At 34.1% G+C, this 24,659-nt stretch overlaps 1 protein-coding gene across 1 annotated transcript in view; it reads right to left on the bottom strand.

Moving 5' to 3' along the window:
* Positions 1–24,659, bottom strand: part of SRFBP1 (serum response factor binding protein 1) — a 63,125-nt gene that overhangs the window by 23,773 nt on the left and 14,693 nt on the right. Inside the window, 1 exon segment of the mRNA NM_001133644.1 lies at positions 5,904–5,975. Within this exon segment, the coding sequence (NP_001127116.1) occupies positions 5,904–5,975 (72 nt within the window).

Here is a 24,659-nt window from a genome sequence, read left to right as displayed (position 1 = left end):
GTGGGAGGATCGCTTGAACTCGGGAGGTAGAGGTGGCAGTGAGCCGAGATCCTGCCACTGCACTCCAGTGTGGGTGACAGAGCGAGACCCTGTCTCAAATAAAACATAGAAACCAACAAAAGGAAACTCACTAGCAAGTAAACCCAATTAAAAATGGGCAAAGGACCTAAACAGACATTTCCCAAAAGGACACATTCAAATGACCAACAGATATATAAAAAATGTTCAATATCACTAATCATTAGGGAAATGCAAATTAAAACCGTAACGAGATGTCACCCCTAACCCATATGAATGGCTATTACAAAAAAGCCTAAAGATAATAAGTGATGGAGAGGATGTGGAGAAAAGGGAACCCTTATAAATTGTTGGATGGCAATGTAAATTAATACCACCATTATGAGGAATAGTATGGAGGTTCTAAAACAAAATGAAAAATAGAACTACCATAAGATTCAGCAATTCCATTACTGGGTATGGGTATATATCCAAAGGAAAGGAAATCAGTATGCTAATGACATATATGGCAAAAAAACAATTATTATATTTTGACATCTCAAAAAATAAAAACAAATATATTGTGCCATATTTTGATTTAATTAGCACTATTCTGTTCAACGTGTCATTATTTTGTTCAGTAAGACCTGAGCACAAATTTAAAACCATTTTAGGGATAACATTTTTCTTCTTTTTTTTTTCTCTGAGACAGGGTCTCACTCTTTTGCCCATGCTGGAGTGCAGTGGCATGATCACAGCTCACTACAGCCTCGACCTTCCAGGCTCATGTGGTTCTCCCAGTGTAGCCTCCTGAGTAGTTGAGACTACAGCTGTGTGTCACCACACCCAGCTTATTTTTTGGATGTTTTTGTAGAGATGGGGTTTCACCAAGTTGCCCAGGCTAGTCTTGAACTCCTGGGCTCAAGTGATCCACCTGTCTTGGCCTCCCAAAGCACTGGGACTACAGGGTGAGCCGCCATGCCCAGCCTTTCTTCTCTTTATGAATGAATTATATAGACTAAAAATACTCACTGCAAAACTGCACTCATAACTTTGGTGTTGCTTTTCTGACAAGGACAGCTTTTCTTGCCAGAAAATGCCTTAAAATTTAACATGACTAACATCAATTAATTGTAGAGAAATGAGTGAGAGTCTACATAAATGTAGCATCAGAGTGCTTTTTTTCTTAAGGCTGGGAAAAAACCTTAACATCATCCAGTTCAAAGAACTTTTTAATCTTTGGATTTTCCCTGAAAAATATTCTCAACACTTTGAGACTCTAATATTCAACAATTTCTCACATCTCACATAATTACAACAATTTCTCACATAATTCTCAATATTCTCAATATTCACAATATTCTCAACACTTTGAAACTCTAATATTCAACAATTTCTCACATCTCACATAATTACTGCCATGAACTACTAATGATGCCAGTGGACTGATGATTCCTCCTTAGGAACGATGGAGAGGAAGAAAAGTAAAAACTATGCAGTATCTGTTCCAAACATACTTTCACAATACGTAATTCTAAATCTAAATCTAATCAGAACCTCAAATAAAAGTCATTGGTAAGAATTTAGTTTTTGAAGTTATACTATATTTAAAAATTCAAAAAGAGTAAGCCCATTACATGGATTCCACAGCAATCCTGAAGAAAAGTAAACATAGGAAAATCCAGATTTGTCATAATTAATGATGAAAATCAGATTATGCAGAAGAATGAATAAGAATGAAATCCAGATCAAAACCCTGCTATGTTAATGAAACCTTCAGAAGACATGGATTTACATTCTTGTTTAGTTAACTTGCTGATTGTGTTAATCTGGACAAACTAATCTCCATGAGCTCTAGTTTCCTACTTTATACAATGGGGATGTAATTCTCTACCAATCAAAACTTCTCCACTAGAGTTGCGAATATTAAAAATTAAATGTGATTGTATCCAACATACTTTAGTGAAAACTATAAGCACTGAATATATGTTGTATTTAATAAATAATTCAGTTTTAAAGACAAGTCAATACGTAATATAAGAATGAGTATTTTTAAATCTTTTTCTTATACACACCTTATAATTAAAGTATAAATTCTCTTTTAGAAATAAACTCTGTGGTTAAGATTATCTCTTATATTTTCTTGTACTGTCCTTAGCAATGCTTTTAAGATACCAAAGGATGACTTGGCTTCTTAACTGCCAGCCCCAATCCCCACAGTAGCTGTTTTCATTTATTTAATATACAACACTTAGTGTGGGGTAAAATTTTTAACAAAAGGTTCTGAGAAAAATAAGTTTTGGAAATCATGGCCCTAAATCATCTAGCATGCTGATTTGCACATAAACATCTACTGAATGAGTATTTAGCTACCAATCTGTTACAGCAAAATTTCCAACAATTTGAGAGATCTTAACATTACACAAACTTTTATTCATTTTACTCAAGTAGTTATGATTAGAAACTTTTATATAATTATCATAGTATATTTTAAAGTATGCTCTGATTTATTACATTTGAATTATCCCATCACTTTTTAAGAATAGTGATTCTCAAAAGCAAAACTTTATGGAGGTTTAGAAAAAAGAGAAAAACTTATGAGCTTGGAAGAGGGACCTTTAATGGTGATCTCATTGAAGTATTTTATTGATTAAAAACATGACATCCAGAGTCAGCGTATGTCAAATTTTTCTATTCAAGTCTCCTGAAGGCAGAAAGAATGATAATGTATCCTCTGGGAACACACAGTTCAAGGTTACACTCTAGATAACCCAAAATTTGGTAGTCTTATAGTTTATCATAAAAATTAATGCAAAATTTAGATTTCTGGTTTCTTTTCTTCTAAAATTCAGATGTTGAGACTTGTGAATTTCTGGTTCCTATACGGAGAGTTAGAGAACCAGAAAGAGCAAAAAACAAAAAAGATGGACAAATAGCAAATTCACACTGAACCAGTCAGAGTGAACATCTTATAGTCAATTTGGAGTGGGATGAGGTGGGGCATTATATACAGAGGACCAAAGATAAGAATTATGTCAGACTTTTACAAAATTAAAGAAGCTAGACGACAAAGTGCAGAAAGACAAGAACTATCAACACAGAATTCTATACTTAGTAAAAATATTTTTTAAAATAAAGGACAAACAAAAACTTTCTTGCCAAAAAAATTGTAGAAACTTACTGCCAGCAGATCTACTCTTCAAGATATTTTAAGAGTCTTCAGGAAAAACAAATACACCAGCAGAAAACTTGGATTTAAACAAGGAAATAAAGAGCAATCAAAACTGAATAAGTGAAAGTAAAAAAAGATTTATTTTTATGTTTAATTATTTTGAAACTGAACTGAACGTTCAAATGTTCAAAGCAAAAATAGGAAAATCTATTATATGCTTATAGCATATGTAAAATGTTTAACAACGATGGCACAATAGAAGGCATAAAGTAATTGGCATTTACTGTTTTTAGATCATTACACTGCATATAAAACAGCATAAAACTAGGTGAAAGCAGATTTTGGTTAATTAAAGGTGTATATTATGAACTGTTTAGAGTGAACACTAAAAAACAATAATAAAATATGTACATGTAATGAATAGGTCAATAGAAGAGATAAGATGCTCAATTAACTCACAGGAGACCAAAAAAGAAGAAAAACAAAGCAAAAAAGATATGAAACAAATAGAAAGCAACTGCTACCTGGTAGATTTTAATCCAACCACATCAATAATCACATTGAATAGAAATGGCTTAAACATACCACTTAAAAGAGAGATTATCAGATTGGATAAAAAGCATGATCCAAGCATATGCTATTGATTTTTTTAAAATCACCTTAAGTACACAGACATATGCAGGTTAAAAAGTAAAATGATAGAGAAAGATATTGAATGTAAACACTAACCAAAAGAAAGCTAAAGCAGTGGTATAAATTTCAGACAAGACAGACTTCAGCACAATAAATATTGTCGGAGTTAAGGAGGGCCATTACATAATGATAAAGGATCAGTGCCCCAAGAACATAAATCCTAAAAGTTTACATATCTAACATACATGTTTCCAAATGAATACGGCAAAAAGTGACAAAACTGAAAGATCAAATAGGCAAACTGACATTCATAGATGGAGGTTCCAACACACCTCTTAATAAAGTAGGCAGAACAAAAAACAGTAAAAATATGGATAATCTGAATACCATCAACCAATTTGACTTAACATTTACAGATATCCCAACAGAATATATGTTGTCTTCAAGTGCACATGAAATATTTACCAAGATATGCTATACTCTGGACTATAACAAATAGTACAACATTCAAAAGAATAGAAATCACAAAGTTTATGTTCATGGATCATAAAGGAATTAAATAAACAAAAAATAGCAAAAAGATACTGGAAAACCCCTAACTGTCTGGAAATTAAGCAACACATTTCGAATTAAACCATGAATCAAAGAGGGTTTAAAAGAAACTTAAAACATTTTAAACTAAGAAAAGAAAATACAGCATAAACTAGTTCAACCATTGTGGAAGTCAGTGTGGCGATTCCTCAGGGATCTAGAACTAGAAATACCATTTGACCCAGCCATCCCATTACTGGGTATATACCCAAAGGACTATAAATCATGCTGCTATAAAGACACATGCACATGTATGTTTATTGCGGCACTATTCACAATAGCAAAGACTTGGAACCAACCCAAATGTCCAACAATGATAGACTGGATGAAGAAAATGTGGCACATATATACCATGGAATACTATGCAGCCATAAAAAATGATGAGTTCATGTCCTATGTAGGGACATGGATGAAATTGGAAATCATCATTCTCAGTAAACTATTGCAAGGACAAAAAATCAAACATCGCATGTTCTCACCCATAGGTGGGAATTGAACATTGAGAACACATGGACACAGGAAGGGGAACATCACACACCGGGGACTGTTGTGGGGTGGGGGGAGGGGGGAGGGATAGCATTAGGAGATATACCTAATGCTAAATGACAAGTTAATGGGTGCAGCACACCAGCATGGCACATGTATATATATGTAACTAACCTGCACATTGTGCACATGTACCCTAAAACTTAAAGTATAATAATAATAAAATAAAATAAAATAAAAAAGAAAATACAGCATAACAAAATTTATGAGATGCAGCTAAAGTATTGCTTACAGATAAATGCATAGCATTAAATGCTTTTAATAGAAAAGGTCTAAAACCAGTAATTTAAGCTTCCACATTAAGAAACCAGAAAAAAACACAAATCAAAAAGATGGAAAGAATGTAGAGTGGAGCAAAAATCAATGAAAGTAAAAAGAAACGCAATACAGAAAAATCAATTAATACAAAATCTGTTCTCAAGTGGAGCAACGTGGGTACAAATTATAAAAGGGAATTAGTAAGGAAGAAGCAGGAGTAGAAAATCCAAAGAGTGGAAGATGTAGAAAAATGTAATGATGATGCCACCTAACAGTGACGTGTTCTTAATCACCTAATTTAATTCTTTTTGGGTTCCAGTTTCCTCATTTGTAAAAAGAGGGTGAAAAAACATCTTTCAAAGAGTAAATGTACAGATTAAATGAGATATTCATAAAAAATATTTGGAAAAGTAATAAAGCATTTTAGTTTTAAGTAGTATGATCAACAGACTAATTTTTATATAATACATGAAATGTCATATTAAGTTCAACATACCTTTAAGGACCTCGAAGGTATGATATTACAGCAAAACAAAATACATAAATTAGTATAAATTTTTTTTTGGTGGCAGTAATGGAGTTCAGTTAGGAAAAGTAATTACAAACTAATAGCATGGCTTCTTGGTAAGTTTTCTCTTCAAGAAAAAAGTAAGCAATATAGATGAGAAACTTTTCATAAGACAAATATAATCTACTGCAGATATACCTTTTTGCAGATTTTTTCAAAGTTGATATCATCACCAAGAGCAGATTTAGTTACCATATCAGGTTTCAATTCCTGTCAAAGAATAAAACAAATTAATTTTAGTTATGTGTCTATTTTTAAATTATCACTATTATTAAGTTGCTTTCCACATCTTTAGAAACTTAATATTAAACAACATCTTAATTTTGAGAAAAGAACTAACTCCCACCCCAGTAAGATATTATCATGCTACTAAAATAGCCACAGCAAAATGACTTTAAGAGCAAATCCTTCTAAGAACAACATACAAGGCAAGTAAGAAGCAATATTTTCAAGGAACTCAATACAGACAACTCTAACCTTAGGATTTTACACCCAGTCAAGCAGCTCTTCAAATATCTAATATATAGAAAACCAGTTTGAACTGCAAGAATTCAGGAAATATTATATATATGTGCCTCTCCTGAGGAATCTTCTAGAAGCCAGCAAGAGATAACTTCGATAAAATAATTGATGTTGAGTACTGTATCTATTTGTAGAGCTATGAGTAAAACAAGTGTGGGGGTATAGGAGAAAGAACAGTAGGTAGGCTTTATATGTTTTGATTAAGCAAGAAAAACTACAACTAGAAAAAGTAGAGGAGACGGGGAAAGAATAAGATTACCAACTACCATCTAGGCCAGGTAAACAGGAGTTAAAGGATACTGTTCAAAACGAACAGAGTAGAAAATAAAAGATTACATAAGAAAATGGAAAAGTATAGGCAATATGAGAGATATAAATACAATGGCATCCATGGAAAGAAAATACAGATTTTTCTAAATACCAAAATAATTTTTTGAAAATCGCAAGTAAGACACATTAAAGTGGAGAAATACACAGTAAATACAACATAGAATATTCAGTAATTAGAATATAAAATACGACAGAGTTGAAAGGAAACATCAGGAATATAACAGAATGTGAATTAGTGTAATGTGCCTATTAGAAGAAAAATATTTTCAAACTGAATCAAAGCAAAACCTAACTCTATACTGTATATAATAAAGACTCACAAAGAACACAGTTATTTAAAAAGGTTCAAAGATATACCAGGCAAACAGGAAAAACTAGAAAGCAGGTGCTGAGACTGTGTTTCAGATAAAACTGAGGCAAAGAAAACAAAACGAAGACAAAGAAGATAACATTTATGACTATGTGTCAAATAAAACACAACTATTACATAAAGCAGAAACTTCACGAAATAAAGGAAACAGAAATACTATTTATTAGCTCAAGACTCTGACACACAACTTCCAGTCAAGAAAGAACAAAATAGGGAAATAAAATTACAAGATCTTAACAACAATTGTATCTTCTTCTCAAGTACACATGCAATATTGATAAAAATTATCATCTATTAAGTCAAAGAAAGTATAGTAACAGTAAGCTCCATCAAGTAAAATATTATTAGCAACACTCTCCGATCACAATGAAAAAGTAGAAATGAAAGAAAATCAACTAATCAATAAAGGAAAAATTACAAAAGGCCCTTCCACCTGGAATTAAAACAATAAATAAATAAAACCACCTCAACTAAACAAGTCTTGAGAAAGGGAAAAGATAAACAGATATGTCAGTCTAACAATAAGAAAATGCTACATATCAAAATTTCTGAAAAGCATTTAAAGTGGTTATTAGCCTTAAAACAACTGTATTGTTAAATAAAAATAATGAAAGTAAGTGAATTAAATTACTCAACTAAAAGTAACCAAAATTACCTCTGTCAATTCTTCATTTAACAAGTGAAAAGTAAGACTCAAACCGTGATTTGTCCAAGGTCCTATAACTGGGTGGTAGAAAGACTGACCTTAACTAGTACCTTTATTAGATCATCATCTTTCTGGCCTACTGCCTCTATGATAAATTCAAAAAATCTCTACCATGTTTAAAAGCATTCATGAAAAACTAACACAAAATCAATTTATATTTCATGGTTTGTGATGATGTCATATGACCATTTAAACAAGACCATCAGAATCTTCTAGGTATGAGAAACACAGGTTTTAAAATGAAGCATGATTTATATGAGCTGAGTGTTATTATAACCCTTTCAGCAGAAAGGAATATATACATATGTTTTTTCATAAATGTGAGGGACTGAGCAACCCAGGCAGGTAATTTTGGCAACTTCCGTGGTCTTTCAGAAATATTACAGGGAGAATGATGTGAAGGTTCAAAATCAACAAAATATATTTAAAAGATATATAGAAAGTGAAGTTGATATGAATTTAATCAGGTTGGGTATATTTAAAGAAATACGTTTGCCACTAAGGCTGTCAATTTGTTGGATTAATTATTAGCAATACCCAATGTCAAGATTTGCAAGCTAACAAGTTAGCCAAATACAGTATCACAGATGTTGGTAAAAGACACAAGGCTCCTGGGTCGGAGACAAAGGGCAATTTATTACTCATAGCAATAGCAGGAGCCAGAGTATCAAAATTTTTAAAAAGCTCATTCACTGTTTTACTTTTTTTGCCCCAGAAACCCAAAGCCCCAGATACATGGTAGATATTAAACTTAAGACATTAAAAAATCCATGTAATAAAAACTAAAGGGAGTAGTTTAGGAATATAATACCTCTAAAATGGGCTAATATAAGTGGAAAACATATTTGTATATGTTTTGTATATTTGTATATGTATATGTAATATAAGAGAAAACCATTTGTAGCTCTAGTAGTATGATACGCAAACACAAAGCACGATCACAATAACCTCTACTTTTAGAACCTAAGTAGCGATTAATTACACATTGGGTGCTAGGCTGAATAGCTCCTGGAAGACGTCCATGAGCCTATGAACATGTTATTTTACACGGCAGAAGGGACTTTGCTGATGTAATTAAGTTAAGAATTTTTTAAGATGGGGTTATTATCCTGGATTATCCAGGTAAGCCAAATGTAATCACAATCTTCCTTACAAGAGGGTAGCAGAAAGGTCAAAGAGAAGGAGATGCAGAGAAAAAAAACAAAAACAAACAAACAAAAAAAAACCGGAACTGTCGGAAATGGTGGAGGTGGAGGGGGGAGAAGAGAAAGAGAGAGGGAAGAGAAGATGCTATGCTGCTTGCCTTGAAGATGGAGAAAGACACCATGAGTCAAGGAATGCAGGTGGCCTACAGAAGCTGAAAAGGCAGGAAAAATTCTCCCCTAGAGCCTACAGGGAGAATATGGCCCCACTGAAAGTCTACAGAAATAATACAGTCCTGTTACTGTTAGGACTTCTAACCTTCAGCACTGTAAGACAATATATTTGTGTTGTTTTATGCCACTAAATTTGTCATAATTTGATACAGAAGCACTAGGAAACTAATGTATTTTCCATCTCCTACCAGTCTTCGTATTATAAAATAATTCATTATACCATATTATTCGGACAAACACTATGTGCCATAAATAACGCCAATAATTAAACATTTACCTTAAAACTAAGTAAAATATAGATGCATTTGGATGGCTTAAACTTTTTGTATTATACCATTTACACTTCAGTATTTTGGACCAACTCGTTTATTACCTTAGTTTTAAATACAGCTATATGTGTGATTAAAAGGGAATACTATCTCCTAAAACATGTTTCATATAAAATGTAAAAATTGTGTTTAGCAAATATGGATGGATAGGAAAGCTGTGCTATAACTGGAATTGTCAGGTACTATTTTAAGTAAACAATGAGAAACTAAGACTTTTTTTTAGACAACACAAAAACTGCAATAAATGATATATTATGAAGTTATTCTTATCTTCCTATACTTCTTATTCAGAAGAAATCAGGTACTGACTTTCAGAATAAGGCTCCTTTTGATGTACTATTACAATTGCACAGATAGCACCTTAAATATTAGTGTTCCTATTAAAAGATTAGAGAAAATTTCACACACAGCTTTTCTGAATCCTTCTAAGAGTCTGCTGTGAAGTCTGCTTGGGAAGTTCATGCTCAATTGTCAGGACTCGCAAATTATTTCTCTAACTGCTCTGAAACCTAGATTTACATATATTTTAACTCAAAATATCTATTTTTTAAGGGAGAATTTTAAACAACTTTCTTTTAATCACTGTAGGACTGAATTTAATAGTGTCATTAATACATTATAATTTGGCCACAAAATTTACTTATGTTTTAAGAACATATAAATTACCTATCAAATTGATTATGGAAGCCAGTCATAGCAAAACTCAGTAGAATCCAGAAGATCAGTAATTAAAACTGGAGGAGACATGCGGAATTGAGTTTTCAAGATCTGAAGTAATTCATTATTTACAAAGAATGCCTGGGATGATGGACAACTTCCCTGGATTTGAGGCTGGGGTCCCTTACCTGACAATACATCAACTCTCTTCATTATAAATTGCTTTCTACAAGTGCACTGGAAAGCAGGTAAGCCCTAATTTTGCTAAAACGTAGCAAACTCTGAAAGACAAATGGTATGTAGAGGCTTGGGCACTAAAGAATCATAGCTTTCTGGCTAACTATTCAGAAGTGTACATATATTCTAACCAGCTTGTTGGGAACACTTCTGCTTCAAGTGAGAACGTGGTCAGGCAATAAGACATGTAGTCAAAAGAAAATGTGTTGAGGACATACATAAAACAAACAACTTATGCTTACAATAACCTTTGTTCTCCATATTCTTGACAGAAAAATGGAACCAAGAGCCTAGAGTGTAAGCTCTTCAAGGGTAAGAATGGTGTCTTATTCACCTTTGACTATGAGAGTCAAGCACGATGACACATGTTGAACAGAATTGGACCAGAGTAGAAACATTTTAAATGTCTATTTCCTTTTTTTCCCAACTTTTATTTTAGATACAAGGGTACATGTACAGATTTGTTACATGGAAATATTGTGTGATGCTGAGGTTTGGAGTAAAGATCCCGTCATGCTGGTAGTGAGGATAGAACCCCATTGGTAGTTTTTTAACCCAGACTTCTCCCCACTCCACCCTCTAGTAGTCCACGGTGTCTGCTGTTCCCATTTTAAGTCCATAGGTACTCAATGATTAGCTCCTACTTGTAAGTGAGAATGAGAACATGCAGTATTTGCTTTTCTCTTCGACTCTTAATTTGCTTTAGAATATAGCCTGCAGCTCCATCCATGTTGCTGCAAATGACATGATTTCATTCTTTTTTTATGGCTGCACAGTATTCCATAGTATATATGGACCACATTTTCTTTATTCAATCTACCATTGATGGGCACCTGCACTGATTCCATGTCTTTGCTATTGTAAACAGTGCAGCCGTGAACATAGACGTCCATGTGTCTTTGGTAGAATGACTTAATTTTTCCGGTATATACCCAGTAGTGGTATTCCTGGGTTGAATGGTAGCTCCGTTTTAAGTCTATTTCTTAGTGAGAGAGGAAAAAAATCAGTAAAGTCTCTTATTAGCAAAAAATTCAAATCCAACATTTGCCAAAAAATTTTCAGTTGCCAATCTAGGCTTTTTCTTTAGAGAAACAAAGTTGAAAGAGAACAAATGCTGGGAAAAAAAATCAGCCAAGAGTACTACTAGGGTGTTGCAAAGAAGAGTACTTACCGCTCATAAGTATTCTAAATTACTCTGTTTTACTTATAATGGGAGAAGGTAAAGCACTACTTAAAGACTCACTGAAATATACAGATTTATAATTGTGAATGGCTGAGAAACTACATTAGGTATTAAGCCAGGCAGGTGCCAGATACAACCTTGTTCTTTCTGAGGAAAGGTTTCATGCCAAATGGAAAACTAAGATTCATTTCTAGACCCAGTAATAGACATTTTAGACAGGAGTTATATACCTATTCCAAGGACATTTTATATGTATTCACTGTTTAAAGATCACCTAGTCCCTCATGTACCACATTTAATTGTGGTTAATACCACTTAAAATTGTGAAAGAAACTAGTTTGTGCTTATATGATACTGTTACACCATGCGCTTCCTAGTGTATATTGTTAATGCTAAGTAAAATGATTAACCAGACAGCGACACTTAGGCTTCCTTCATCTAAAACTAATTCCAGGCAGGGCGCGGTGGCTCACACCTGTAATCCCAGCACTTTGGGAAGCTGAGGTGGGCAGATCACGATGTCAGGAGATGGAGACCATCCTGGACAACATGGTGAAACCCCATCTCTACTAAAAAAAAATACAAAAAGTAGCTGGGTGTAGTGGCGCGTGACTGTAATCCCAGCTACTCAGGAGGCTGAGGCAGGAGAATCACTTGAACCTGGGAGGTGGAGGTTGCAGTGGGCCGAGATCATGCCACTGCACTCCAGCCTGGCAATAGAGCTAGACTCCGTCTCAAACAAACAAATAAACAAATTCCAATGTCTTTTTTTTTTTCAGATAAATGTAGTTCTCTTGAATTTAGGTTTTTCTCTAAAATGAATACAACTGCAAATACTCTAAATATTCTGCAATTTCGAATGCAGAATATAATGCATTTTTCCACATAGTAATATGCAAATTTTATGTAAAAGTTATACATTATGAACTTAGGAGAAAAAAAATACCTAGATACATTTCAATTTGGAAAAAGAAAATTTAGGTTGCTCAACTCTGTACATACTTGAGAAAGGCCTGTCATCAGGACTAGCCCTTGGCCAGCTCCTAGGAGATGACCTCTGAGCCTGTGGGCCACAAGGTACCAATCTGATCAGAGAGTTTATGTTAACAATGTGATTTACGGTGAATGTGTTTTCACTTTGGGTGGCTTCAGTCTGAATAGCTGAGGTCAGCCATGCAAGCAATTCATGCTTACATGACTAACAGCCAATAAAAACCCTCAACACCTAGGCTCAGGTGAGCTTTCCTGGTTGACAACACTTTGAACATGTTGTTACATTATGATGGGAATGTGGCCATATGACTCCACTGAGAGATGTCACCTAAAATTATGCCTATTTTTTCCTGGACTTCACCCCATGTGCCTCTTCCTTTTGCTGATTTTAATCTGTATCCTTGAAGAGTAATAAACTTTTTGTGAGTATAACAAGCCTTTTATGAGTCCTGTGAATCTTTCTAGAGAATCATCGAGGCTCAGAGTGGTCTTGGGGACTCCTGACCCACTCATTTTATAGAAGAGGAAATCATGACCCAAGGAACTTTAGGAAACTCATTCAAAGAATCAAAGCAGGGCTAGGACTAGAATCCCTATATTCTGCTTTGTGGCTATATTGTCAGTGATGATCAATTAAAAATTGTTTGAATTCCTTCCTAATTATGTTAAACTAATACTATTCATGTTTTCTACATTAAAGACGTCATCCCCTAATAGCCAGATCCATCAGAATTATTCCAGTTCTCTTATTCCCACAGTGCTAGATGACACTTTTTGCTTTTACACAAAATATCAAATTAAGTCAAAATTAGGTAATCCCAACTTTGGTTATTTAGCTACAACCTTGTCTTTCTTCTTTCCAAGGACTTTGTTTGAACAATCTAATATAGTGACTCATAACTGTATAAGCAGTGTAGTGTTGCCTCTGGTTAAGCAGGGAAAGTAAACATTTGTAACCAAACTACTCTGTATTGTGCTGTGGGAAGGGAGATTGGGTAAATACAAAAAGCAACTTGGAGGCAATAACCATGTTGACATTTTTAATTTCAAAAGAATCTTATCAGAGTCAGGCTTTTAACTTAATAAAATATAAAACATGTTTGTATTTTCCAAAGTGTGATCAAAATTGGAATAGTATATTTAGGTTATAAGGGATTATGCCCCAATACAAAAAATTAGAAGGTGCCAAGAAAAGTCTGGGTTCTAGATTTTTGGTCTATTTGAAAATGAGTCATTTCTCTGAAATAAAGAATCTGAAATAACTTGTGAGAGTGAGAGACATCAAAATCTTCATACTTTTCTATAGTTGAGAATTTCATTATGATTACCTTTCAGTGACAACAAAAACTTAATTTCCTAAATACTGTTCTGCTTTTTAAATACAGTTCTAGATGAAACTTCAATAAAGTTATACACTATCATCATATTGCCAATAGATTTTTTTTCCAAATAAAATATCATATCTTCTTCCTACACCTATCCCTGTGTTCTCTATAGAAGCCAATTGCATCTCAATCCTCTGCTGCTAGGATTAGACAGCTCAGAGTCATGTGATACTGGGAGTCCCTTCACTATGCTTCTGTTATGCTCCTATCACCCTTTCTGCTTTCTCTTTGGTACTGTCAGTTGTATCTGTTCCCTCCATTGTATTACCATTATCCTACTCCTAGGTTCAAGACTTCTTCATGGATTGTGTGGATTATAATAGCCTAATTGGTTTTCCAGACTCGAGGATGAGTAACTCCAAGGCCCATTGTATCACCATCCGGAATACACAATGAAGTCAAACTTTCAGTTTGGTATTTAAATTCTTTCAGTACTTGGCCTTAATGTATCTTTCTGCTCTAACTGCTCTAATTTTATAATGCACTTCCATGTTTAACATTCAGTTCTACACAGAATCACCTGAATAAATTTTCTACCTCAATATCTTTGTAATATGTTTGCTTTTCAAAATTTTGTCTTTAGAATGCCTTCTAACTGGCTACCTAACTTTCTCACTCCCTTTCCTTCCAATCAAAAACTATCCATGTTTTGGATTTTGGTTTTTAAATACCACTAATAATGAAGCAGGACTTCTTAGAGAAATGGCTGATTACAGATATGAGGCAGAAAAAGTATAAATCCTGTGATAATTTCTTATGCCAGAAAAGGACAAATGGGATTCAAATTAGGGTCTCAAACAAGTTATGTAGGCTGGCTTAAAGGGACTACCATTGGCTAAATTTGGGTGTCAAAAAGAATACTGACAGCAGTGAATCACAACCACAATGATCATGTATTTGTTGTTCAGACTAGGGCCCATCTGAGTATAAAATAAGGCCCTATTAATAAACACGCTGGGCCACATGGTGAATGAATACCAGGACAATCCCAGGGAAATTTGGTTATATGATCACCCTAATTATAACACCTGTCAACACTTGCCATCTCCAAATGCTCTTTATTTTCTCTCCAACTCACTTCACTGGCTTTTGTCCCAATTACATCAATCCCACTATTTTAAGCCCGTGGTGATCTCCACGCTGCTAAATCTAACGAATAAGTCTCAGTACTCCTCTTACTCAACGCATCAGCAGCATTGTCCCCTTCTTGGCCTATCAATTTTTGTTAAGTTAATTCTTCCTTTCTTCTTGATACTCTATCTTCATTTGACTTACGTCAGACCCATATTCTTGGTTATTTTTTCTTTGTCTCCTTTGCTAGTTCTTTCTCTTCTAACTTAAGAATGGACCAGGACTCTGTCCTTGGTACTCTTCCTTTTACTATTATCTAATAATACCTCACTGATTTCATCCAGTTTCATTATTTTAAATATCATATATATGTGAACATCTCCCCAAAATCTCCATCTGTAGCCAAGATAATTTCTCTGAACTCCAGACTTACATATCCAAGTATCTACTTTACATCATTATTCCTAATCCTTCCCACTCTGCTCTATTTCTTCCACAGTATATAATCTACTAACATGATATACAATTAACTTAAATGTATTATGCTGTCTACCCTAATCCCCCAACCCCCCACAAAAATAAATTACAAAAGATCAGGAACCTTTGTCTACTCTTCTCAGATATATCATAAGTGTCTAGAAAAGTACATGGCATTTGGTAAATGCTCAGTAAGTGCTTGTTGAAAGAATGGATACTGAAGTTATTTTTACTTGTTAGGTATTATAAATTGTTACACTAAATATCTCAGTTATCACAGTATTAGATATAACATAAACCAGACATGTCAGTAAACACTGCCCCTGTGCAGGAACCATGGCAGAGAGTGTATTTAATAACTATGTCTTTCATTCAAGTTTATTATTTTCTATTACCTAGATTAAAAAAACACACCAGTTAATCTCTCTTGATCATGTTGAGATCTGAGTTTAAATCACTATCTTCCTTTACACAGACTTCATGAATAGAAACTAACAGAATAATCTAAAAGCTTTGTATTTCTTGATTCTACACATACTTCCTTTAAAATGTAAAAAAGAAAAAAAAACAAAACAAAACCCAAAACCAAAAGAAAACAATGAAGCAATACAAATTAAAGTTTTTCACCCTATAATTTGTAAAGTTTCACTCAACTTTTAAGACTCACTGTTACAGAAAGACTTCCTTGAATCCTCAAGCAGTGCTAAGTGTCCCTCCTCCAATGTGTCTATTAGCATCTTTCAATACATCACAGTGAAGCTCTCTCCATTTTTCTCATTAGACTTTAAGTTTCTCAAAGGCAGACACCATATTAATTTCTATATTTTTATAAACTAGCCAAACATGGCACACACAAAGTATAGACATATATTTTTGTTGAGCCAAAATAAAGTGTTTTGGTCATGAGGATGGTTCTGAGATGACATTATAAATAAGTATTTGAACTTTTCTGGCAAAGTACCAGACTAAAAAATATCAGGTAAAACTTCTGGCTTTTGAATCCTACAGTGCTAACTGAAATAAAGACAGCTACTTTATCTTCTGATCTAAAGTCACAATGCAAACTGGACAATGATAATGGACTGTGTGGTATAGCTGATCTGGAAAATATCTCTGTTCTGGATCCCTCTGTCATTATTAGTTTTAGCGTAACTTTTCAAAATCATGTTGAAGGCAATGGTCATCTTAAATAACATTTCATTTATGCCATTTACATGCATTAAAAGACTACAGAAATTCAAATTCTTAAAAATTAAAGTGTAGTATGGCTAGGAATGTTGATGTTGTATATGTTATTTACTCACCACAGCAAATAAGTGAAACAAAAATTATATACTGCTATAACCTCTTAAAAATCTACTTATAGATGTGCCCATTTATATTTGAAACATGTCACGGAAATTCCACAGAAAGCCTTCTATGTGCAGAACATTGTGTAAAAAGGCAATCCAAACAGAGTTTCATTTTTGAAGTAACATGCCAATAACCTGTCATAGTAACAGAAAGATGTGTTAATAATAGATTTCTAAAAACTGATTACCTAAGTACTGTATGTATGAAGATGAAGTAAGCAGGGTAATTTTAAGTAAGTGGGGTAATTTCTGTTTAGCGCAGTTGGTGGGAACAATAAAAATATAACCAAATTACTAGAGGAGCTTTCTCCAATCACACAAAACTCCCATCCATTATGACATATGCCCTAAGGCACGAAGCCTTATGCATACATCCTCCATCTTTCCCAATAAAATCACTACTTTAGAGGTTGGTGAAAGCTGTGAAAATGATGCATTCTGATTTTGCAAAAGTATGTGTGATGTGGTGGAAAATCCTGCCTTGTTATTAGACAAAACCGTAGACAAGAATGAGCAATGTATAGAGAATATAATGTTGACTGTAGTATTAGATACAAATGAGGTTAATACAGTTGTGCAGGATGACAGGGGTCAACTGATGAAAATGCTTTTAATACTCCTGAGAAATTAGATCCCATCTGGCAGACAACAGGAAGCTAATTTTAGGGTCTTGAACAGAACAATATAATAAAACAAAGTAAGTTTACTACTAAGAAATTTTACTAGTGTCAGGTTTTTGCTGGCAGCCAGTTAAAGAACTACTAAATGTCTACAAATAGTACTGTCTTACTTTAGTTCCAAGCTGAATTTCATGTCAAAAGTTGAATCTTCATATTCTAAAAATTAAGCTGAATGCATTTTTCACCTATACATTATTTTCATCAATATATAAAAATAATTGTTTTAGTGAACAAAAGCTTAAAAAACTTGTATAATTCAACTGTACAATGATCTGCATCTTATCAAAAAATATTAATTAAACATAGACATTACCAGATAAAGCAGTCAAATGAAGCTCCAAAAACTTCTGTTTTACCATACAGTCCTATCTCTCAGTGAAATACTTTTTAGAAAATAAGGCAAAATAGTTTGTTTAATGTAAGTGATTAAACATGATCACATTTTTTATGCCAAATAAAAACATCAAAATTGTTCCTGGCATATAAAATTGCTCACTTCTGTCAGGTACAAAGAGGTAGACAGAGAAAATGACACCCAGCAATTACATTAGTCTGAAGATTCTACATAGAACACTTCTGTATTCTAAGAAATAAATCGAAGAGACAGACTTCTTCATTCTGGACATTCTCTTCTAACAAAATGGATGGCCTTGTGAAGAAAAGCTTTTTGTTTGAAAATAATTTGTCTCCATTTAACCCCAAATTGAGGTGATATCCAGTTGAAAAAAAACAAAAAGAACATCTCATTTTGTAAGACCAGTTACTTACTGATCTTATTGCTGCTTTTCTCTAGGGCCCTTTGTCTCCTATTATGTGTTTCCAACAAAATATGTTGTAATATTTAACTCTTTTCTCAGGCACCATATTATTTCAGACTGGAATTACGATAGTAGTATCGGTTGTCCAAAATTTTTGAATTAATAATTTAAAAGTGCTTTGGATACTTTCACAGTTATTAGGAAATGTTTGGCTAAGGTTTAGGTTCAAATTTCCAGAATTACAAAACAAAAAAATCTAATCAAAACAAAACAAAAATAAATGGGAAACATTAAAAAAAAAGCCATGTTATACTGCTGTCTCCCTTCATACTGCTCAATCTTGTTTATACACTCAGTAGCCTCTGAAGTAGGCTTATCTAGGTGAAGAATTCCAGAATCAGTTCCTTAGAATCAGTTCCTTATTTAAAACTTAGGTGTATACTATGACTCAGTAAATAGTAATAGCATTTTCATCTCTTTTGCCAACAAAGGCCTGCAACTTGCTCTTTGTTTTCAAACAGAAGCAAGCGGTTCAAAAACAGACGATACATACTATCGTTATTTTTCACATATGCTCTTATTTAGAAGACAAGAATATTTTAAGGCAATCATAGACTTTATATAAACATGGCCTCCAATGAAAATCATGACTCCTATATATTAAAAATGCAACAGTGTTAAGAATTTCAGGAATATGACCTATACAAAACAGTAACTTAAAGCTGTAGAAATTACAGGCCAGAAAGCAAACTGGGATTTCAGTATGATGATCTGTTACTAAATGCTGTTTCATGAGTGTGAGGAGAGCATTATATACTGATCTTTTAAAATAGCGCTATGATTTCCTGTTTATAATTTCAAAGGTCACAGTTAAGTACAGAAGGCTAACAAACCAGGACATCTTGCTTGCTCTTTTAGAAACAAAATTCTACCTTTGAAAACATTAAATTTGAAGTTATATGGTCTCAGGGCATTGGCTAAGGTGACTGTATAAAATGAAGAACCTTTTTCCTCCTGTTTCTGATACTTAACAAGCAAAAAGAAAAGCCTCTGATTAGAGATTCTTCTTAGTAACAGTTCCATAGTATTCCATTTATCTTTAGCGACTCAGAACAACCTCAACACTGTAAACGTGCCAACATGTAAAAACAAAATTTGCAGTAGAAGTCAGTCAGCTAGCCAAGCAGCGTTCACTCTGTATCAGACACATTACTAGGTGTTAGGAACAATTAATTGAGTAAAATAACCCATTTTCTTAAGAAGTTCTGTCTAAGAAGCAGGAATGGCATGAAAGCAGACTGCTATACCATATGATAGCAGAAATACACACAAAGTAAAAGGGCCTGCATAAAGTAGGTAAGTAATTCTTCTGGGATTAGAGCAGAAGTGCCAGGGAAAGTTTCCTAGAGCAAGTAACATAAGAATTAGGTGTTGAAGGAAGAGTAAATGTTTGTTCAGGTGGGAGAGATGTGCTATGTTTAAAAACTCTGATGTAGGCAAGGGGGGCTGAAAGTGCTAAGTTTGGGATTCAGTTTAGCTGGTGAAAAAAAAAAAAAGGTACAGGGTAAGTGGAAGATACAGAAGCAACAGAGAGGTAGCTAGAGTACAGATCACAAAGGGTCTCGTATATCATTCAGGGAAGAAGTCCCATTAGATATGCATTTCAGAAAGGTCACTGGTTAGAGTGCAGAACATGATTTGAAGGCGAGACCAGAGGCAGGAAATCTGATTCGAATGTGTTTTTAAACGTGCTCATTTTAAAAACACCTAATTCATCATTCCCTTCTTGAAAGAGTTTCTCCACAGTTTCCTAGATACTCTTGGTTCTTTTTCTCCTTCACTGGCTACATCTTTCAGCCTCTTTTACTTATTCTTCTTCATCTTCCTAAAATCAAAATTTTAGTGTGTCTTCAGACCCTCAGAATAAGATAACATGATTAATCATCCCCATCCCTCCAACCCTGAAAACAACCATAACACCTGGACACACTACCAAAAAGCCCTATCTGAAGATACTAGAGAGTAAATGGAAACAGACAGACTCTGATGGAGGATCCACCAAGCTTACTTGGAGGAAAGAAGATAGAAAGCTATACAGCACAAGTAGTTATCATTTCTTCAAGGTTTAGCCTAAGGCCAACTGCAATCAGCATGGTTTAGAAACAGTGGCAGACCTACCCCTGAGAAAATGAATCCAGGATACTTTATCTGCCGAGAGAGCAGGGTAAGCCCAGAAGGGAGAGAGAAGAAACCTCTAAACATCTTAAGTGTTCAGACAAGTAGCAGATTCAAAGCATCTTGCTGAAAGACAGAAGATGTAAACTGAGACTGGAACTGCTAAGTAACATAGTTTAAAGTTAAAACCTAGCCAAGAAAATTCATTCAAACAACCACTTATCCGAGAAAAATAACCAAATCCAGGATCTCTGCAACTTCATAATGTCCAGGGTACAGTCCAAAATTACCCAGTATACGAACAGGAAAGGAAACAGAACATTTTTCTTCTCCATAAGCAAAAATGGCTATTATCACTATCCTTGATGGTATTCAAAAAAATTGCTCTCAAAAAATGAAAATATTATCAGAGAATTATTGCAGCAGAGAAACAGAAACAATAAAGATGTTTTAACGGATGTAGCCACAGAACATTAACCACTGGGTGAAAGACTACAGGATATTCACATAGTCTCACAGTATCATTTCACAGATTACTTAGTAACAGCAAACAGAAAAGATACCTTCACAATGGAGAAATCTGGCATATGGCACTTAAATCAAGTGCCAGAACTTGGCACTTGAAATCAAGTGCCAGAACTCAGCACTGATAGTAAAGGTACAAACATGGATGTGATACAACGCACTATTATTATATTGTAGTATTACAATTTTCTATAGGTTTGAAGTGTTTTCCAAAAAGTTGGAAGGAAAAGTATAAATACAGTATTATTAGAGATTATGAAACACAAAAGAAAGGCTAAAAGGAAGATTATTACACATCAGGGAGGGAAGAATTAAAGTAGCTATCTTGGGATCTATTCACTTCCTTTACCAGGAGGAAACTCTAGCAAAGGGAGGTGATGCTGTTTAGTCTTCATGTTAACATGCTGGTAAGCAGTCCCTCTGGTAGACAGGATAATGAGTTTTTGTTAGGAGGAGGGTCCTTATCTGAAGAATGCTCTTAGTAGGCTGTCCCTTGTTAAGGATGCTTACAATAAACAAACCCAGAATTTATGGGTTTATGAAGCCTGGCACACTGGAGAATATCATGTAAGCTATATAACCTTAGGATATTACACGGAGAAGTTTCAAAATGTAAACGCTCTCTGATATGAGGTAATAACCAGACTTCCTCATTTGGAGACTCTAGGCTGGAAAGTACACGTCTGATGTGGAAAGGAAGGACTCTGTGGAATTATATAGAGTCCCAGATCTCTCTCCTTGCTTCTCCTGTCCCCTTTGACTACTTGCACCCTTACAATTATTAGTAAAGCTGATTCTAGGTGAGATCTCTAACACATTGAGTCTGATTTGATAACATGATTATTTGTATTGGCTCACAAATAAAACTGTCAGAAATAATTATAGTGTAAGATTAACGATACTTTTAATACAATTACTTTCATAGAATAAATGAACAAAATGTTAAGTTGACATAGCTAATTAACACAGTACAGTGTACTTACAGACTTCAATAAGGTATCTTTTACCCTATGGAGAAACTTGTTTAAGCATTCATAGGAAAAAAACTTACCAAGATCACAGTATGTGAAACTATAGAAAAAACTCAGTAACTTTTAAAAAAGCATATATAACCAGAAATATCACAAAATTCTAAACAGTATATGAATATATACAATGATAAACCTCCAATCTAAGGGGTATACGCAGCCTAGAATACTTCTGAACATGTCCTCTGAAATGGGGATTCTCCCTAGAGCTGTGGTGAGGTTCAAGTGGTATGATATAGTTATTATATTATTTTGATGATGTATCATTTTACTTAACTTTTATGCCTTTAGAGATTATAATCTATACTATTTTTTTCTATTTGTGATCTCCTAATGACAACCACTTAGGAGCAAGCTGTGCAGAAGCCTGAGACAAAGTGATCCTAACTGCTGATTATAAGCTCAAAGGATGATTTTAATAATAGATTTCAGAATGTAAAACTAGGGGAAGAATAGAACAAAAGGAGAAAGAGTTTTAAACTAGAGACGTAAGAGGTAGCAGGCAGAACAAGTTCTCAAAGAAGAATACAGAAATTCTCATCTTAAAGAATATGCAGGATAGGAAGAAGTAACAGCCTTAGAGAGGAAGAGGTTAAAAAAGAATACAGATAGGCAAGGAGTGGTTGCTCACGCCTGTAATCCCAGTACTATGGGAGGCCGAGGTGGGCGGATCACCTGAGGTCAGGCGTTCGAGACCAGCCTGGCCAACATGGCAAAACCTTGTCTCCACTAAAAATACAAAAGTTAGCCAGTCGTGATGGCAGGCGCCTGTAGTCCCAGTTACTCAGGAGACTGTGGCAGAAGAATCATTTGAACCCAGGAGGCGGAGGTTGCAGTGAGCAGAGATCGGGTCACTGCACTCCAGCATGGGCGACAGAGAGAGACTCTGTCTCAAATAAAAAAAAAAAAGAAATACAGATATAGGCTACTGTGTATATTTACCTGTGAGGAATTAAAGGATCTGAAAACACATTGCACATCTTTGGGTATTTTTCTTCCTAGATGGCAAGTTTCATGTTTATTAAATTATCTCCTCCAATATCTAGGAAAGTGAGTTTGGATGTATCATAGGATGTTCTCAACTTACTGAAGCAGTATACTACAGTGGATAACATAATTAGCTTTATAATCAGTTACAAGTTGCTCAGTTTCTCTAAGCTTGAGTTTCTTATTCTGTAAGACAGGGATAAAAATGATATCTACCTAGTGAGACAGTAAATATAAAACACATAATATACTGCCTGGCACATAGTAAATGCTCAGTAAAAGCTAGTTGTTACTTTTATTATCGAGTAAGAGACTTGCTGCACATTTTGAGTAATTTCAGCATATGCTTGAATTTTACCATCTCCTTCTCCAGTTAAGTACCTTACTGATCTATAAATGTTGATAGGCTAATTTAACTAACTTTCAAAGAAAAACTGTTTTAGAAGCCAATATTTCTACTAATATCAAAGTTAAAAGTATGGACACTATTACAGAAAAGGCAGCAAAGACTTGGGTTCCATACACCACAGTCTATAAAATTAGAACCTATGATTTTATAGTGTAAAGATCAAGCCAATTTTTTTTCTTGGTTGGCCAGAAAAAGCAAACTCTCATTTCTAAAAATACTCATGATTTCTTCACAAAGAAGTCATCCTGCAACAAAATACCCTATTATTATAGAAAGCAAGAATAGGATAGTATGTCATCAATAAGACTATAAAAATGAATCAGTATCTGAGCCAAGGAAAAATTTCTCTGGAAAAATAAATAAGCAGAGGTCTTTTCTCCAAATTTAATTGAGATTGAGAGTTTGTTTTGTCACCATTTATTTGATACTCCCAAGTAGACAATAACCATTTCCTAAGAAAATTACAAATGACCTTTTAATTAAGAAAAATGCTTTATTTATTTGCTTTGTTTAGAAAAGACAACAAAATTTGTAAAAGAACCATAAATAAGGAATAAAATTTGACATGTAAGAACAGCAAATATATAGTCTTTCTAGTATTCATTTTATATTTAAATTTATTTCAGTTTTTAAAAAGCATTACAAAAGAAGTTGAAGTCAGAGTAGCCAACCCAGCCTGCCCTAACTCCTGCCACAAACTCAAGACATACACATACGATGAATTTTATGAATTCAAGGAATACATAGGCTATGAATTTGGCTTTCTATGATGAAACCATTCCATTGCGTAATCACGGGAAAAATAGAACACAAATCAAACCAAACCAAACCAAACCACGGTAGTGATGTGGTAATCTTGTAAACCTACAAACTTTATCACTGAATCAGATTTCCCTTTGCTGATGAGATTCAAAACAAGAAACAGAAAACAGGCTTTACATTTAGATCAAAAAGGACAACTTTTCTTTCTAATTAATCAAATGTATCACTGAAATTTACAAAAGGGAAGTATTCTAAAGATTATCTTTTGTTCTCAAACTCTTCATACACCACATACAAGTTATTATATATAACAAACCATGGAAAGAATGTAGTGTGTGTGTATATATACATTTCTTATATATATAAAAAATTTTATAAATTCCATTTTATTCCAGTTTTTCAAAAGCATTACAAAAGAAGTTAAAGTCAGAGTAGCCAACTATACATTGTATGTGTATGCATGTGTGTGTATATATATATATACACACACATGCATACACACACACACTGCATTCTTTCCATGGTAAAATAAAATCAGCAATTATATAGTAGCTCAAAGCCTCTGAATAATTTAAGACTACA

The sequence above is a fragment of the Pongo abelii genome, chromosome 4, assembly GCF_028885655.2.
Source record: "Pongo abelii isolate AG06213 chromosome 4, NHGRI_mPonAbe1-v2.0_pri, whole genome shotgun sequence".
Lineage (NCBI taxonomy): Eukaryota > Metazoa > Chordata > Mammalia > Primates > Hominidae > Pongo > Pongo abelii.
This window is presented reverse-complemented; position numbering and strand designations above follow the sequence as displayed.